This window comes from Triturus cristatus, chromosome 11 (assembly GCF_964204655.1).
Source record: "Triturus cristatus chromosome 11, aTriCri1.1, whole genome shotgun sequence".
NCBI classification, from domain to species: Eukaryota; Metazoa; Chordata; class Amphibia; order Caudata; family Salamandridae; genus Triturus; species Triturus cristatus.
In genome coordinates this window covers 275042957-275062733 of record NC_140594.1, presented here as the reverse complement: position 1 = coordinate 275062733, position 19777 = coordinate 275042957, and the positions used below count along the sequence as shown (strand labels likewise).

General features: G+C 45.9%; 1 protein-coding gene across 1 annotated transcript in view; it reads right to left on the bottom strand.

The window, feature by feature from the left end:
• Positions 1 to 17840, bottom strand: part of LOC146784013 (ubiquitin-like protein ISG15) — a 69566-nt gene extending 51726 nt beyond the window's left edge. Inside the window, exon 1 of the mRNA XM_085633213.1 lies at positions 17298 to 17840. Coding sequence (XP_085489339.1) covers positions 17298 to 17309 — 12 coding nt within the window. The 5' untranslated portion in view covers positions 17310 to 17840. The remainder of the gene's footprint in view (positions 1 to 17297) is intronic.
• Positions 17841 to 19777: the final 1937 nt, after the last annotated feature.

The window sequence follows — 19777 nt, the reverse complement described above, 5'->3', positions numbered from 1 at the left end:
CAGAGTTTTCCCCTGATAGGAAGGGGAAATTAATTAAGCTCCAAAACTGGGTACTATTTTTTGGGCGACAAGCCTCACTGAGTTTGCTCCAAGCCTCCTCTTTTAGCTGAGTCTTCTGCCTTGCTATTTCAGCTTTGTATATCCCTCGACACAGCCTTACCACAGTGGTATTCCTTGGCAGGGTACCCAAGGCCGCTCTCAGGTTCCTGGCTGCACTAGAACAGCCATGATCAAACCAACTCCTGGCATGTCCCTTCAGGGACGTGGGTGGGGCCTCAAGAAGGAGTCCAATTGTACGTTAAAATGGCCGAAAATGCATCGAAAGCGGCATCTGCCTCCCCACGTCCAGTTGTACAGATGTCGATTTCCCTCTTGCATTTTGCCATAAGGGTCTCATAAAAAAAGTCTGAGGATATCTGTGCCCACCTAAGTCTTCTGCCCTGATCTGCTACCCTTAAAGATCCGCTAGGGACAACGCTGGAGGATATCCCTACCTTGGGCCAAGTGGTCGAGATGCACAGCAGGTTATGATCGCTACGGATGCTGTTCTCAACTCAGAGATCTAAAAGAAGTTGGAAAAAGGGAATAGTTACAAAGATATAATCGATTAGCGTTGAGCACCCCATTCCAATGAAAGTCGGGAGAAGGTACTTCGTACTATGGGCCAACCTGGTTCTTGACATAATTAAATCAAACTCGTCAGCTAGTGCATTAAGGCTATCTCCCTGGACGGTATGTTCAACATGCAGACCAGCCGACCGGGGGCATCCCATTCTGGATTTGGAACCTGCGTCTGGGTCCCCACAAACATAGATGACCAATCAGGGAACCCTTTGTGCCCAATTTCCTTAAGAAAGTACCCATTCTAGTGATATTACAAAGAGATGGATGCCCAACGTTAGCATTGTAAAAATTTAACAACAACATATTTGTCGACCCTTGAGAAAATGAAATGGCCTGCAAGCAAACATTATCGGTGGGTAATTCCTTCACTCTGCATTAAATGTCCAGAGAAACGTATATTAGCAGACCCCCCTTAGGTCTTCCTGACTGGAAGCAGTAGCTGGTACAAAAAAGGTCTTGAAACCCTCGAGGAAGTAAATGTTAGAGGTAGCCCACATCTCTTGGAGACAAATAATACTAAATCCTTTAATATAAGTGATCCATCCGAGGTTGTTTATCTTGTTTGCTAGCTCTGCAATGTTCCAAGAAATAAATTTGAAGGATTTAGCATAATCCACCCCACATGGGGAGGCCCCATGATGACTCCATGTAGGGGTACTGGCTCTACTGACTCGTCGACCGTGAGTCAATCGCAAGCATCCAATAATTCCAAAGGAGCAAAGGGGTTAAAGGTGGAAATGTCTTGGGTTACCAGCTGTCAACCCTGTTCCGGATGTCCTGGATGGGTAGGACATTTTAAGGTGCCCACCCAGTTGGGCCTTGGGGTGTCGGAGGAGAGTCTGTGGAAATAACCTATGTGGAAGGGCGTTATGGTTGAAGCTGGGCCCCACCCCATTGTTCTGGGACACCGAGTGTAAGATTCTCTCTACTAGGTAGGGTCTGTTGAAATTGACAATTACGCAGTCTCCTGGCCAGTTTTTAGTTGACCTGCCCACCCAGGAAACTCTATGCACCATGATGATCTGTTTCTCTAACCTAAGTCCAAGAGTTGTGTTCCGATCCAGCCAATGTAGAACCTTATTCTTAAGTTGGTCGAATTCCTCAGCAGCAACCAAGGGGAGTGTCAGGACATTGCCAAGTACCACCACATATAGAAGACATTCTGGGGGAGATGTATCGCTGGAAGCAACTGCCATGGTTTTCCCCCCATAGGGTCTGGTACAATAGAATCTGGGTGAGCACCCCCTCCTTTTGCAGCTATTCCGGAAGGAGGATTAACCCCTTCTATGCGCGGGGAATTCCCGCGCCATGCGGGCGTTTTTATTAGTGGGCGGGGATTCGGACGGCCGGGAGCCGTCGAGCGCACACGCCCACCGTGACACGTGACGGCTCCCGGCCGTCCTGCGCATGGAAGAGGTTAACAGGGCTGGGACGGGCTATAGGGCACTGTGACTTTGGCACCCCTACTCCAACCTTTGGAATCATGGTAGGCTGTGTAGAGAGAATACTACTATTGTACTCAGGGGTAACCAAAGACCGGTGCCCACTTGGACCACTTGTCCCCCGGTCTTCAGGTTGGGGGGCAACTGCACCAAGTCCAGAGGGGGCCCCCTTCGAAAATCTAGACCCCCGCTAGTCTCCATCGGTTGATCTGCTCCTGCTCAATTGCGACTAAACGTATCATGATGGGGGTCTAATTTGCACTTAATTTTAGTCACTAGTGAGCCCATCCAGACATCCATCAAAGCTTCCATGTCCACCTTGGTTAATGAAGTTGGTTTATTTACACAAGGTCCGTTCCCTTCTCCCCTTGGACGTTTGGATTTTGCACCTGTTATAGGTCCTTTCCTTTTTACCCCTGTTCCCCCCTGCTTTTAATGTCCCTGGGTTGACCACGTTACCCTCATCATTTGATGTGAATGGTGCTATAGGGACAGGGCTGTTGGGGCTCATTCTAGTTGCCTCTGGCCTGTGAGATCCCATTCGCTGGTCTCCCTCGATCGTGACACCCGGCGCCAGTGAGCTAGTTTGGCCAGATGAGGACCCAGACGCAGAATTGCTTGCTTGGTCACAGTACAAGGTGCTACCCCCACTGCACCTGGTGGACAGGAGGCAAGGCAAAGTACAGGCGAGCGGGAGAGCCGACGGGACACCAGCTCGATTTCTTTGTCAATAATCTCTACTGCCCACACTAAAAAGGCGTCCATCGTGGTGGGTGAAGTCCCTTACGTCTTCCGATAGCAGGGCAAGATTCTACCCAGCTTAGTGACCAACTTGCAGTACCGGAGGGGGTAAGAATAATAATAAAATAAGGATCGGCAGCTTAAAGTTCAGTCAAACCGTGCTTCTCCTGCTTCAAGGGAACAGTACACAAAAAGCACTCCTACCTCACGGATTTTGGGGCCCAGCCCTGAATATTCTGGGCTAGGACGGGCACAGACGGGCCCACCCGTGGCCTGTGCTTGTCCTGGGCACAGCCCGGGCATGCCCGCACGCGTCCCATGCTGCGGGAGCCTACGTCTGCTTTTCAAGCACCTCCGGGCGCACAGGTGTGGCGTGGGCAGGCAGTCTGGGACTTGTAGTGCAGAGTCCCCCAAAGCGGCAAACAAACAGGCAGGCAAAAGGTAATGAGCTTCCCGCACTGCGGGAGCCCGCGTCCACTTTTCAGGCGCCTTCGGGCACACAGGTGTGGCGTGGGCAGGCAGTCAGGCAATCTGGGACTTGTAGTGCAGAGTTCCCCAAAGCGGCAAACAAACAGGCAGGCAAAAGTTAACGAGCAGGACATATTTTTTGTGGTACCTATAGCCTTTTAGTTTAAAGCCTTTGGTTCCACCATAGTTATCACAGAGAGACCATTATGGTTGAATATTTTACTCATTTTTTAGGTGGAGCTTCCGAGAACAGTTGTATATACTTTGTATATACTTCTTTGTGAGATTACAGCCCACCCACTGCTTTTCTTTTGTTTGTTTCAGTGTCCTTTAAAAATCCTTCATTGCTAGTGGCCAATTATTCCTCTTTGTCCCTCTTTTTTTGTTTTTATTTCCTTCAGCAGAGCAGGGACCAAGTACTGCATCTTTACGCTTTGGTTGTTTATCTGTTCATTTGGGGGGTCATTTTTTAATTTATTTCCTGCTCATGTTACACTGTGTGTGCGTATTCAGCTTTGGCACCGGCATTTTATTGCATCTTCCCTCCTGCCCCCTCCTGTTCCTCCTCCAGAACAAAACAAGCCGGTGAGTTCAAAACTTCTCCAGTTCCTACAAGAATGGAGCTAGCATTGCTTGTAAATAATATTTGGTGGATACCGCCTTGCTAGTAAAAGGATGACGAGACTGGCTCCCTCACCGTCAGGAGTCTCCAGCCTTTTTATCAATAAGAGCCACTTATTTTCAATAAAAGTCATGCAGAGCTACTAATATTATGTGTGTTGTACACATCAGGCAAGACTGTATTAGTGGCCACGCCATGCAAGATTACCAACCATGATCACTCCAGGGCATGATTGCCAGCAATAATGTAAATAAGCATTGGCACAGCTATGGCCTATACGAGATCTATTGGCATTGTCAATTTTTTTTAAGCCATCTTACACAGTAGCACGGCTGCTGTGCAACATGGCTGAAAGAAAAAAAGGGGTTTGATGCAGGCAACACAGCTGTATTGCAAAGATAATATTGACAGAGCCAAGTAGCTCTAATATTTGGCTGTGTCAATGTTTTTAAGGCAGACAAGGCCAGCATTGACTGTGCCATAGCTCTTTTTCTTTTTTACACTTTCAGCCATGCTATGCAACAGCTGCTCTGCTGTACATCGGCTAAAAAAACACACCACACACACATTGACAAAGCCATTAGATCTTGCATAGTGGAGACCTATAGGCTTTGCCAATGCCTTTTTAAGCTTATCAAATAGTTTGCTGATTAAAAATGATGCAGATAGTCCCGTCAGGAAAATAGCCTATTTAAACGCCTTTATTTACAGAAAGTATGAAAAAGCGGGTATTTACTTAACATAATAAAAACAGTTCCACTTTTTAGGTCTCGCCTAGGCAGCGCTTGCTCTATCTCTTCGAGATATGCTGTATCTTTTTCATTGGTTCCTGTTGCTGTCCTTTAGAAATGCTGTCTTTTGATTGGTGAATACACTTAGTAGTCTGCTTTTTTGAATTTTGTATCGTCCCACGAGGACTGCCCCTCTTACATGTGTTCCTGCTGTACAGGTTATTTATACATAGAGAGAACTCTTTTTTAGTAGGCATGGCTCTTTGCTTGGTTTACTTGTACAGTGAAACAGCTGTCACATTATTTGCTTGCCTTCCCTTTATCTTCATGCCTCCCCTTCGCCCCTCCCACAACACTGCTTTGCTTCCTATCACTTAATCTCCTCATGCCTCCCCCTCACCACTCTCATAATGCTGCTCGCAGGCCATGATGTTGAGCCTCACAGCAGACTCGAACCGAGATCCCCAGCTCACCCGTCGGCAGCTCTGACTGCTGCACCATACCCTTTGCCTACTCATGTTGCAGGGTGCAGTACCATATGTGACAGCCTGTGATACTGTACCCTCAGAACACTGCGTGTATGCATTTTTTTTACAGCTATTACAGTATTCAGGTTCAGCATCTCTTTTTGCACCTGCCCCCTTCTTGCGCCTCTGGGTTTCGTTTCTCTTCTCTCTCACACGTGGTATTGCATGGTATGTGTTACCCTCAGCGTTCACTGCTCGTCAGCTTGAGCCATTGTATTGCGTCTCTGGAAGCTCTTTGAATTAAATAAAAATTAAAAGGTTCATTATTTCTGCTGGTGCATTATCTAAGGTTTCAAAGCATGCCCTAGTCAACCTTCATGCAAAATATTACTCCGAAGAGAAGGGATGCTTTCAAGCTAGCTAAAGCGCTCTGTGGTGGCTGCGAGGCAGCAGGCTGCCACTATAGCAGGTTATACAGACAATAATGAGGGGTCTCCTTGAATAAACGCTTTCCTCTCCTGCAGGTTTTCAGAAAACAAATGGTTTTAACTAATGCTAGATACTGTGCGTGTATTTATTGTACATGCCTAGTGCCCAAGAACCTACAAAAGAGCTCACGATCTACCTTAAGATTATGGGTTTCTGATGGTTGAGTGTCTTGGTTCAGGTTTGCCTAATAATTCCTCTGATGTACAGATTAATACCGCAGCTGTCTTTCCGAGTGGCTGGAAATAACAGGTATCACCGAGGTGATGGCACTTAATTTATCGGCATTTGAAAGCTCAAAGATCAAAATCTGAGTAACTTTTTGCACCAGTGACCTGCAAACATCGGTATTTCATAAGCAGCATTAATCACACGCCAGGCGCTAAACGACACTTGTCTCACTCTGCCCTGCCCTCTCTTCATTTCAGCAGTTCCACCAAGACTTTTTAGGGAGCATTAAATGGCTCCCAACTCCCAACTGTACCAACACCCACAGTACTCAGGCTATTGTATTTGCTTTCATTGTAAGCCCTGTCACTTTCTTCAACTTTTACACCTCCAGTTAACACTTGACAGCCGCCATCTTTCTGCCTCATTACTGTCCCTTGAGACACTTGACGTGGAAGAGAGAGAAAGAGAGAAAGAGAGGCACGTGGCGGGTTACTTTCGTACTTTGCCTGCACACGAGGTAACAGAATAACACGTACCTCTTTTCAACCATGATGTAAGTCAGAGAACAGCAATAAGGGAGAAACCTTGAGGCCACCAAATATTGTCAGTTTTTTATGCTGGAAAAAGTAACTTGAACGCACTGCCATGGCTACACCCAGACAAGCCCAGAGTGACTTACCTGCATCCTAGGGAGTGGACCCTGGCACTGAAGAAAGGCAGACACACCATCCCATTGACCTTTAAAAGCACGAAAAAAGCACAGGTTCAGACACTACCCTGGGAGGCAGCCTGTCAACGGCTTGTCACAACTGCAGGGACCTGTGGGTGTGGGCCTCTGGTAGTGCAACTCCACATTCCTGTCGTTTTAAACACACCCGCTCAAATGGCTCACCCGTTTGTATCCAAGTCCTGAGGCTGATGGCGACGCCTCGTGCAGAATGATGGTTTGCACAGGGTTTGTGCTTTCATGGCAATTGAGGGTGCCAGGCCAGTGTGCCACGTTTGTGTGTGCGCTCGCATCGTCTGGCTGTGAATAATCTGCTTTCCAGCCTTCAGTGACAAGTCAAGTTTGTCGGTGCTGCGGACAAGGGAATTTCAAAGAAGCGAATGTGAATGGAAATGCATGCCCTAAGAGACTTCAAATAGACGAATTCCAAAGTATGGTGACCCCGTAGAAGAAATTTAAAATAGAAACTTTGAATAAGTAATGGAATAATTTACTATGTGATAGTGCCTACTTTTGGAAGTTAGCCACAGTTCGTGCTCCCAAAATCCCTACCAAGTATACTAAAGAAACCACTTCGGTTGAGGATGCCACCACCCACACTGCATCAATGCAGCCTAACTTTTCTTTTCATCACACCCATCGCGTAAGCCGATATTGCAATTTATTGGATCTTGGTTTGGGATAACCAAAATTAAACAGATGCTGTTGAAAACATCAGGTAACTAATCAACATCTTTTAGGTCTTTGATTCAGAATGGGAAATGCAAAAACATTATGGCAAGAACAAGGAATTTGGAGCATTCAAGCAGCAGAAAACATTGCTCCCGGGTTCAGCCAGTTAACCTTGTTCCACAATGGTGAGGTTTATTGAAGGACATTTCTATGGCCTAACACAGTGAAGTTGCTGGGGATGGAGCTGAAACAAAAGGTCAAAATAGGACAACATCTGCTTGAAGAAGAAATCGTCAGCAGAGGTTGAAGTTCTTTGATTGCCAACGTAAAAGCTCTGCGGAGTCACCTCTTATTGAGACAAATGTACCAGATCCTCCCGTTTGCGACGGCAAAAAAGGGTAATGCCATGTACAAATGCAATTTTGCAAATTACTTACTCGCAAAATAGCATTTGCGACTCCCGCTATTAGGAAGGGGCGTCCCTTCCTAATAGCGAGTCAGCATTCCATGTACAAATGTTTTGCCACCTCAGTTGCGGCCGCAAAACAGTCACGGTTTACCACCTACTTTGAGTAGGTGGTAAACCACTCGCAAACGGGAAGGGGGCCCTAGGGGAGTATGTGAGAAAATGTTTTCAAGAGCAGGCAGTGGTCCCAGAAACTGAAAAGTTTCATTAAAACGGAGTGCTTTAAACAAAAAAAAAAGACAGCTTTATTAACAAGCATTGGCATAGCCAATAGGTCTCGCCTTTGGTACCTTTTTAAGTGTTTAGCCATGCAGTATATTACCCTGGGTTCTGTGCTGCCAGGGATTGAAGAGCTGTACAATTACTGCACACTGGGTTATGCAGCTGATTTATGAATACATACTTGCCTTAAGAAACCGAATTAAATCTTGGTTGGTGCAGTGGAAAATAGTGATTTGTGTATTTTTTGTGCTACAAGGTTAGAGCCTGTGTGACTATGTAAGTTATTATTTAAAACCCGCATTACACACAGTATAATATATACTGCTTCAAAATTCTGAAAAAGGTTTAAGATAAAAAGGTGCTTCCAAACTTTGATTTTGGTAATAATACCAAGACTGTACATAATACAATTTGTTTTACATAACTGTCCCTTCAACACATAATCAGGGATAGTAAGCGCTATACAAATACAATTTCAGTTGAAGCACGCACTTAACGGATCACAATGGAAGGCGGACCACTCATCTACATGGTGAGTTTTAAATTACACGCCTATCATTATGTTTGTAATTTTCCCCCCTTCCCTCTTCATAATGCTTCACTCACCCGGTTTCATTTGATACAGCGTGTCTAACCTTCATGAATGGGATGACGTATGCATTTAGTGATCGGCGCTTATGACAAGGGCTTGAGTGCCCTTAGGTAAGCTCCTACCCCTTCTATTTCCTTCAGTAGCCATCACACTACTCGCATCACATTAATGCATTATTCATCTTTATACTCCCCTGAATTCTCTGTCCTAAAGAGACCCCCATATCCATAGTGGGGTCAAAACGTCGTCGGCAACCATTAAGGATAGTTTTGAGAGCAATAGAAAAGACCCTGGTCCTCTATCTGAAAACATTGAATCAGAATCCTATAAGACATCTTTTTGTATTCCAATAGCCTGTCCTCTAACACTGTACTGTTTTTAAAATAGAAGTTGGTTATGGTCACTTCGCTGGGGTTACAAATGTCACTTGTTTTTATTCTGCATATGCATTACGAATATGTGTGTTTATTAAAAGGATTTTGCATTTACAAAAAAATAGATTACTCACTTTGGCTGAAGTAAGTAATGACTGCATACCTTTTTTGGGGGGCTGCTTCTTTAATTGTACTAGGCAAATACTTTAAATGTTGAATTCATTCAGACATTAGATTATATTATTATTCTTGTTACACTGATGAGAGAGTACTTGCAAAATATCAATATACTTGCAACGTGGATAAACATTTTCTTAAAATAAGTTCCTCGTGGACAATTGTTTCTGCTTAATAGCTATTACCCAGTTCACATGGACATATGGGTTGCTCTGGTGTTTTTGAAATATTGCATTTCTTTTAGACAGTAGATACCTGACAGAAAGGATTATTCAGCTGTGTACCTGGCGTTGGTTTTACAGCACAGGAGACGTACGCATTACGCTTCACCTGAAGCATTTGATTAAAAACTGCGTTTTATTTGCACAAGTTTTGCTGCCTTAGTGCAGTATGTTAGTGAATTGCCTTCAGAAAAAAAAATAATGGAATGGAAATCTAAACATTTAAGATCACCTCGAACTCTGGTGTACTTTCTGAAAGTAGGTATTTGTGGTAGACTTATAATCATTTTGCAGAATGCCTCGAAGCACTATTCTTAAATAATGGAGACCCTAATAGCCTAACATGTACACTTTATTTTTTGCTTCACCACGTACATTTTGAAGAAACCCCTCCTATCCCTTTTACTGCACATTTTCCTCTTTGTCAATCTCAGCAGTGAGACCAAAGAATGAATGAGCTGTTTTATCGTCCTGAGTATGTAGGATGCACCCTGGTGGGGCAGTAAGTTCACACTGCAGTGGAGGGCTTTCGTCTACAGTACTGTGAATATGGCATTTTTTATTAATACACCTACGTAAATTGAGTGTGTTAAAGTTAATCAAACTGCACTGTGCGCTATACAGAAAAACATTGCGCGAAGAGCAGACAAGGCAGGGCAGAGAAACCGTAGACCCAGTGGAGCAGGTTGCCAACTTATCTTACTGAACCCTATCTTTTTGCTGCCTATGCAAGACCTAAGGAAAGATAAGTTTAAAAAAGAAGTGGAGTGTTCAACATGTACCTCACAAATTATTGTACAGACTCATTAATGTAACTGTCACTTTTCCAGCCCATTGACTTAAATGAGTTTTACGCCCGTCAGACAACACTTTTTTTGTATAACCTTAAACGTTTAATCCCAAATCAGATCTCTGTTGTCATAATCTTCCTGCCGCTTTTTCATTTTTTGGTGCGGTTTATTCCAAGCCCTTGCTATCTTGACAGGGCATACTGCTCACGTGTTTCTACGTTTTTGTTTTTTACATAGATGAAGGTCAAGTTGTTATGTGGAGAGCAATGTGGAAACAGGTAGTATAATGCCGAGCAAATTCCCTCATCCCACCTTGTGGGTCCCAAACGTTCCTGTGATGCCTTACCTTCACGGCGTAATTAATGACCCGCTCCCCACCCCAACAAGTATCCTCAACGAAACTTACAAAACAGTGACGATGACCCACAGGCAACTTGTAATGTTGAAATTCAGCCATTGACTGCGCTGGAGAGGACGGGTAGTCCCGCCCTACATTAGCATCCCAGTCTTGAAGCGGTCTCGAGCCAGTCTGCGGGCTGTCGAAGCGAATGCCCTTATGTGGCCAGTTGCCGGCACAGAGCAAGAACACTGACAAAACTACCTGCTACTATTGTATACGGAAGGCTGCTATGTTTGAAGGGACTTTAATCGGGGTAAAATTAAGCATGTATTGTAATTTAAAAATGCTACTGCAATTGTAACTTTCTCCAGGTTGTCGGCAAAAATCGGACTCGGTACTTGAATTTAAAGTACAGCTGCAGCCCGAGGAGAGGAAGTGGGCGTTCGCAGATGTACAGAATAACAAGCATTCGGCAACGTTCCTGTGATGCCTTACCTTCACGGCGTAATTAATGACCCGCTCCCCACCCCAACAAGTATCCTCAACAAAACTTACAAAACAGTGACGATGACCCACAGGCAACTTGTAATGTTGAAATTCAGCCATTGACTGCGCTGGAGAGGACGGGTAGTCCCGCCCTACATTAGCATCCCAGTCTTGAAGCGGTCTCGAGCCAGTCTGCGGGCTGTCGAAGCGAATGCCCTTATGTGGCCAGTTGCCGGCACAGAGCAAGAACACTGACAAAACTACCTGCTACTATTGTATACGGAAGGCTGCTATGTTTGAAGGGACTTTAATCGGGGTAAAATTAAGCATGTATTGTAATTTAAAAATGCTACTGCAATTGTAACTTTCTCCAGGTTGTCGGCAAAAATCGGACTCGGTACTTGAATTTAAAGTACAGCTGCAGCCCGAGGAGAGGAAGTGGGCGTTCGCAGATGTACAGAATAACAAGCATTCGGCCGCGCGAAAACGAAAGTAATAGCGATCGCGATCAAAGCGAAAGTGATCGCGATCGCTTGGACGGGAGCGCTGTGTGGCAAGCACGTGAGTGGTGCGCGCGCAGCAGTGATTGGCGGCTGCGCGCGTGCACGTTCACGTGCACTGTAGCTTTAGGCCACGGCAGCACTTTGAAAAACCCAGTTATAAAATGTCTCTTACGAGCCTTTGGCTCGCGAGACCTAAAAAGCAGTCCCAGACATGGTAGTCTGCTGACCCCAGCCGGCCACCATCCCTGGAAGTGATAGCCATTCCTAATGGGGTCGCAAATTGCACCTGCCTCATTAGTATTCATGAGGCATGCAATTTGCGACCCCATTAGGAATCACAAACAGTCTCTGAGACACTGTTTTACAGCCCAATTTGCGAGTCGTAAATTGGTGGGTCGTACATCTAGCCCATTATTTATAAAACAGTTGGTTCTCCAGACTTCTTGTGTTGATTGTGTGGCTAGAATAACTTTTCTGGTTCTTGAGGCCAGCCACACAACCACTGGCATCAGATTGTGGGGGGAAGTTTTTGACACATTAGTCAGTTATTTTGATTTGTACAGCACCTGGCAAGTAGTGCTCTTTGATGGGGCAAATCTACCTTTACAGCGACCAAGTCACTTTAAAACACTGACATCACTTTATGAATTTGGCTGCAGGTCGTTAGTTTTGGGCTTCACTTTAAAAGGATAGAGGGTTGTGGATTCTGGGAGTTGTAGTCCTGCGTAGCTTCAATTGAGCCCAAAGCACCACAGTGATATGATCTTTCATACGTTAATACACAAATATTTTAAACCACCCGAGTTATTAGTTGTAATAAATTAGTTTTCGAACCAAAGGATTTTAATACAATTATGTTGGAATGACAAAAATGAAAACAAGCATTTGCAATGCAATGGGTCTCGCATTACTGAAAGTTTGAGCTATTGGTGTTGCAAATGATGATGTGTGTGTGTGTTTTTTTTTTAATATGCCAGCAGTAGCATATGTCAGGGTGCAGTACCTTATGTGGCTAATTAAGGTCCATTTACAAATCCACAGGGACACCTAGTAACAGCCTGTGGTACTGCACCCTTTTCTTGCTTCATGGGTTTTATTTTATTACTGCAGGAACATTTTGAACACAAAAAAATAACAAACATTATTATTTGCAACACCAATAACGCAAACTTTCAGTAATGTGAGACCCATTTCATAGCAAACACTTGTTACTTTAGCAACAGGAAGAAGGCAAGTATGTGAAACTGAAAACGGCAACCAAATGAAAGAAAATATATTTGAAAATGTATTAAAATAGTGTAATCCCTCTGGGACATTGGGCTTTTGAGCACTGGTAAGTTACCAGTGCACAGAAACCTAATGTCCCAGTGGGATTTTATTTTTTGTTCGTAAATGTCTACATTTAATGTTGGCGTGGCATAAGAAGCCGATTCACAATGTAAACAATATTTTTCAAATGCGTACTTTTTCAGTTAGTGTTGTGCTAAAACACGATGGGAAATTAATTGTGAAATTTGTAAGCGTTTTTGAGATTTCAAGGTGACGGCGAGAATTAAGTATTCAGAAGAAACCGCGTACGGCGACATTAAAGTGTGGGGGAGGAAAAGATGCCCATACAGAAGATAGATAGAGATGGGAACAACAAACACAAACAAGTGCCTTTGTGTAAGAGAAGTAAAGCTGTGACCAAAAGGACGCAGCCATGGAGGAGAGAAGGAGTGTGAAAAATCAGAAATTGGACCACTTAGGGGTGCAAACACAAACAAAATGAAGGAATCGGCATGGAGGGGGAGAGTGGTGGAAAGACAAATGGTACAAGCACCAAAAAGAAAAGAGCCCTGAAATCCATGAATGAAGGAAGCTGCCATTGTTGAGGGGTTAGGGCAAACCAAGTCACTGAATCCAAGAACGGAAACACAATGCAAGGATACGTCTTTTTTTTAATATACAATGCATCTTACCTTGGTAGAAAAAACAGATGTTACAATGTGTTAATTGTGTGTAAGGCTCCGAGTTTTCCATTTTTACTGATTTTTACAGATAAATACAGACAGAAAACAATGTGTTTCATGTCTGTATTTATTTTCAAAAATGGAAAGATACTGAAAATTGTGCTTCTTGTGAGTGTCTTGCCATGCTGCCTTTCGTGAATTCCAGGCCAAAAACTGAGCAGATAAGACAGCATGGGGAGTTTAAAACAGGATGAGATTTCTTTTAATACAGACATATGTTAACGTATATATGTAGTATAATAGTAATATTTACCAGTGGATGCAATGGTTTTTTATATTTGGATGCTTAATTTGCTCAAACTCGACATGTTTGTAATTTTTCTCATTTACCCCGGCATCAGAACCGCCCCTCCTATGAATATGGAGTGCCATACCACGAGAACTGGTTCTCCAACTCTAAAGTTATGGTTCAAGAAGGGAAACTTTGTGTTTGACAAAGAGGGCGCTAATTCGCCAATACCTATTACATAAAATAGAGGGCATTCTTGCAGTGCACAGGGGAAGGTGGTGATATTTCCTGCCCAGGACGACCAGGCCTCGAATGGTGGACTGGCGCAGAATGCCCGACCTAAATAAGGCATGGCTGTCCATGCTTGACCTTAGAAGCTGGGAGGCACTTGAGCTGCCGGAAAAGGGTTTCCGATGATAGTCAGCTGTGGTTCCGTAGTCGAAAACCAGAAGGCTGGTGAAATGGGGCATCTGCAGATTTACATAGGTTGCCCCATTCTGCCAGCCTCTTTATAGCCCAGCGTGCAGCCCATCCGTAGCAATGATACAATTGCTACGGATGGGCAATTGCCTGGTTCATTGTCAGCCAAGAAGATCAGGAAAGGTTGATCCGAGCAATTATGAGCCCCACCAAGTTATTGGATGTAGCACTCATGATCAGAACACAAGAGGAGGCATTTCCCCACACAGGTAACAATAATAAAAGACCACAAACTGAATGACTGGTGCGGGGAACCTTGTCTCCCTACACCACTCTCCAGCATGGGAGCATCTGGCCTCACTGACCTCTGAGACCATTATAGTTACAAATGGAGGCTTATGGTTGTAAGGTATTTTTATGCAAGTAGCACATAAACAACAAACAATTCCCCCTTATGCCCCAGATTTATCATAAAGATACGACTGATATATGCAGAAAACCATTCAGCTGTGAAATACTTCTAGTGGTAAGGCAATGTTGTTTACCCAACTTTTGCAGACCTTATCTTATCTCTTGTGGACACAGAGTAGCAGATGACCTGCAGCAACATGATACAGTGTTATACAATACCAAGGTTAAATAAATTCATTATGTAAGGCACCATCAGGCATTCATAATGTTCAAGTGCTTCCTGAGGTCTGCGCTGAAGCTGTGTATTGAGGTTGGGAGACTCTGGCTTGCATCTCTAAAGCGCCAGAGGGTTCCATAGATCAAGTGGTGATTTATACTAGTCGGATAAATAATAAATGAAAATCCACAACCTCCTTCACACTCTTCCTGAAACCATGAAATAACTATTTTTATGTAATGCTCTGATTGCAAAGCATGTAAAGGTGAATCAAGAGTGGGTATATTCTTGAGCAAAAATGAGGCCACATCATACATTAGTTAGCACCCAAAGAAGCAAACTCCATTTCCCTCTCCTGTCAATAGGGAGTCCATGCAAGGGCCTATGCTATGGTGAAGCGGGAACTAATTGGACATCATCCCATGGATGAGGTGCTCTCATACTCTGGATTTGGTGAAGCCGGTCTAGAAGACATGTTGGGATTGGGAACACTAAACATAGAGTATCTCAATACATGTGTGCGCAACCACAATTGCGGTAGCATCCAGTTATGGCCATAGGTTCAACTCAAAGTAGGACTCTAAGATGAAAGGCAAGGTTGATAAAAGTACCTTATAAAGTACCTTGCTGGCTGGCAAGTCATCTGCTCAACCTCCATTGAGCTTCTTTCCTGAATCAAAAATAATTCTAAGTTGAAACCATGGTTTTGGCTCCGGTGATAGAGTCGACAAAGTAACAGATCCGAGTCGAATAGAAGTCTCTCTCCAATTTCAAGGCCTACATAAATAAATAAAAACCTGAGGGAGAGGGCTGTAAATGAGAAGAACCATGAAGAAGTCAAAAATGAAACATGAGGGATGTGGAGTCCACTTACTCATGATGAAATTCCTTCTTAAAATAATGCAATACTCCTCCAACCTCATGATACGTTAGAATGCAGATGAAATGCAAATCTGAATTCCACCAACTACCTGGGCCTCTACAATATTTTAATTTCGTGCTTCTACAGGCAAAACTAGACCACAGTGATCTAGTTCAGAGGAATAAGTCTTTAAGTTCCCTTGGTTACCTGGGCAGAAGTGTGCTGTAGCACCATTTGACCTCATTTTTGTGTTTTTAAAAAAACATTTTTTTGTATAGCGTGAACTAGACCCGAAGACATCAGGTATCAGAGCGCGTTGCATGAGCACCAGTTTCGTTACAGATGGACACATTCATTTTTGTTTTTTTGTTAGGCACGGGGAGATGAAGTGATTTGCCCAGAATCACAGGATGTTGAGCGTTGTTGCCGAGACTCGAACCCGGTTCCCCAGTTTCAAGGTCGGCCGCTCTAGACGTAAGGTGACATCCTCCCTCGAGTTCTCCTGTTTTACTGTTTTCTGCTGAAGGGGACCCTTGGTTGGGTGCTGGCAAAGAGACATGCAGTTATTGTATGTTGAATTGAACACTAAATCAGCAGGGGACCAGCGTTGGAAGTTATAACACATAAAGCCAATCTGGCGTTTTCTCTGCTCTTCCATTCACTGGACTCTCCTTTAGCTCTCTTTTTTCTGAAGCAGCAATTTACCCCTCTAGAGGATTTTATTGAACCTTTTGACCAGAATAAAATGTCATTGCGTCCACCTTTTGATCAGCTTGGGCCTGATTTCAAGTTATCCATAGTTTAAGCCAGGAGTAATCTCTCATATTGAGGCTGTGTGCTGATTCTCCCATGCTCCTCACGGAGTATGGCCTTTCGTTCAGCCACGATGCGTTCAAGAATATGTCTTGGCCTCTTGAACTTTTCTGGATCTTGTCTCCCTTTTGTTCATTAGAAGTTGAGGGCCTGGTGTACAAATACCCAATGTACAAACCAAGATTTGCAATTTGCCCACCAACTGGTTTTGCAAACGCATATATAATTTGCGATGTGACCAATCTTTTACTATATTGCATGGCAAATTGGACATACGTTGTGGTTGGCCAAGTAGCCTGCCTAATGAAAATTAGCTGGGCATGCTACAATTTGTGACCCCCCTGTGGAAGCAAAGACAGCGGCCTGCAAGGAACTGTGGCGCACCATCCTTGCATCTATCTTCTCAAACGGGAAGAATTTATTTTAAGGAAAAAAAAATCTTGTGTCAATTAAAGGGGCAGGTGCTACTTTAAAACAAGCATTAGGTCTCGCTTTTAGGACCATATACATGTTTAGCCATGCAGCACATTATCCTGGGTGCTGCAACTGGTGAACACCCACAAACACCCAAGGATGGGCTTCCGTGCTATTTAATGAAAATATGATAATGTCTCAAACAAAGAAGCCATGACACTAATAAGCACATTATAGCACTGCATTGAGAAGTACTTATTGAAAGTGTTTTTTTTCTACAACTGGTAGTCTGAACTTATATATCTGGCAGTGCTTTTACACACAAATATGAGGGAAAAAAGAATTTTAGAGAAATAAGATATAACCGAGGCATGTTAAACCACGACATAATACCCCAAACCCTAAAGCATTAAAAACTAAACAATCACATTGATTAAGCTCTTAAAATAAAATCAACAAATGAAATGCCTCAAAAAACGATTTAAAATGCACCAAATGGGGGGGGGGGGGGGGGGGTGTCCAAGATGGCGGCGAGATAAGACGTGGAATCCTGTCCCTCTGGCGCCACTAAGATTCAGCATTGTTTTATCACCCACCTCTGGTGCCATCCGACCGTTCACAGGGGCTGGGCGACTCTGGCCCCCTGTCCTGCATTGGTGGGCCGACTCTCCCCAGCAGCAACCTCTTCTCTGCAGGCAGCCGTGGCAGTGGGGAGCAACCGCCTACTGAGCCTGCGAGGGAGCACGGCTCCGCCAGCGGTCCCTTAACTGCCAACGCGCCCTAGCGGTGCCGCTCTGTGGATGGTGGACAGAGGCAGTGGCGTTCACGGTGCCCATCTGCAAGATACCTGGTGAGGTGTGGCGAGGACGAGGTCCGCACTGCCGCCATTACGCAGCCGACTGAGGCGGCGCCATTTCGTGGCTCTCCCACCGCTGGCCTCCAGAGGGGTGGAGGACCTCGCCCGGCAGTTGGGGGGGAAGACTGTGGCGGTAGAGATCCGGGGCCCGTGCACTGAGGTGGGGCCAGTCCTTCTCACTTCTTCCCGCTTTGGAGTGCTGCGGTGCTCCCCTCTGGCCCGACAGCAGCTGTGGAGCCATACCCCGATCCGGGCAGACTACGCAAGAGAGGTGAGCAGCGAGCGTGCGCTGGGTGCTGTGCGGCGTGGCCCTGTGCAGACCCTCCCGGTCTGCAGATCGGTGGACAGTGGACGCTGGGGGAGCTGTGCGATCAGCTTGATCTGCAGCTTCAGGGCACTTGAGACTGTGACCGCTGCCGTGACCCGGCTGAGGGCCGTGATTGGAGACCCCTCCCGCTGTGTGGGTGCAGACCACTTGGGCCTACCTGTACAAATACTTGGTCAGAGGGGAGTGACTGCTGGGTGCTGCGCAGTGCGGTTCGATGGGATCACTACCGGTCCGTAGATCGGCGGACGGTGGACGCTGGGGGAATTGTGCTTAGCGACCACTGATCTGAGGCTCCGGGGCACTTGAGACTGTGCCTGCTGCTGAGGCCCGTCTGTGGGCTATACTTGAAGGTTCCCCCTGCTGTATGTGTGCGGTCCACTTGGGGCCTATCTGCACGGGATACCTGGTCAGCTGAATGGAGCAACAGCTCCCCCGCCCTGTTAAGATCCCGTGTGCGCGAGTGCCCGACAGCTCTACTTGTCCTGGGGCTCGGGGGCAGCGTGACCGACAAGCACACTGCCCCGTGGCACAGTGCATATTCCAGGGCTCACGGGCCTGGAACTTCCCTGGGCTCCTGCAATACCTGGGGCTGTTGAAGCGGACTGAGTGTGAGGCGTTCCGCTGCAGCTGGGCTCCTACAATATGTCCACCGCACAAGGCAGGAAGGAGAAATCGCTGAAAGAGATGCTCACGAAACAGCAGGGATTGGTCACAGCGACCTGCGAGAGAACTCCGGACATGGCGGAGCGCGACGAATCGCCTGCCGCCAAGGGCTGAATGCTGGCGCTCATCGCTGCCATAAAGGAGGACATCCAGGAGCTCCGAGGCCAACTCGCGTCAGATCTCAGAGAAGTGCGCAGAGACGTTGACGAGATTGGGGAGAGGGTTGCCATGCTTGAGGAGCACAACATCAGTAGGGAAGAAGACCTCCATCAACTACAACAAGACATGATGCGCCTCCGGGAGCAGCACCTTGCTCTCCAGGCGGAACAACATCCGGATCCGAGGCGTACCGTGGAACGAAGAGGGAGACAACCTCAGGTCCTATGTCGCGGCACTGTTCTACCATGTTCTGGGAGAGTCAGAGACACTGAATATCAAAATGGACCAAGCCCATAGGGTGGGTCTCCCACGAGGCAACAAATCTCCGCCACCGGCAATCTTCGTGTGTGTACACTATTTCCAACTGAAGGTGCGTATCCTCCGGAAGGCAAGAGAACTACAACCCATACAGTTTTGAGGCCAAACACCAGCTCTCTTCCAGGACTTGGCGGCTTCCACATTGCTTAAGCGCAGAGGGTTCCGGGTGGTAACCTTGCATCTTCGAGAGAAGTGCATTTCTTATTCTTGGGGCCACCCCTTTCGCATTGTCTTTAAACTCAACGGGAAGTTGCTGCAGATTCGCTCTCTCGTCGAGGCACTGGACTCCCTCGGGCTAGAGAACACAGTATCGGCTGATCAGACGGGCCGGCCTAGGGAGCGAGGCTCCCGCCGCGCGGCGAGATGGCAAAGAGTGGGGAGGAAGTCTCCCATCCAGAAGCCTGATCAGGCCATGAGGGATAAGGAGAGAGAGGCCGTGCTCACCTCGCTGTCACAGACAACAGATCACCCAGACACCCCGTGAAGCTTGCCTTTAATTCTCTCTAGATGGACACCTAGATGGGAAGTCGGGGGATGGGGTGGTATGTCCAGAGTGGATAGTGGACGAACCCTCTGTCGGCGGACGGGCACAAACCTGCCTCCAATGGAATGGAAGATTGCCGGTGACATGACCCTCTGATGCTGTGACACATTGATGGACTTTCGTCATATTTCTGCCTCAACGGTCATTTTGACTTTGCATTTCCCTTTTTGGGGTGGGGTTGTTGGGATTAGGTACTGTTTTTGGGGTT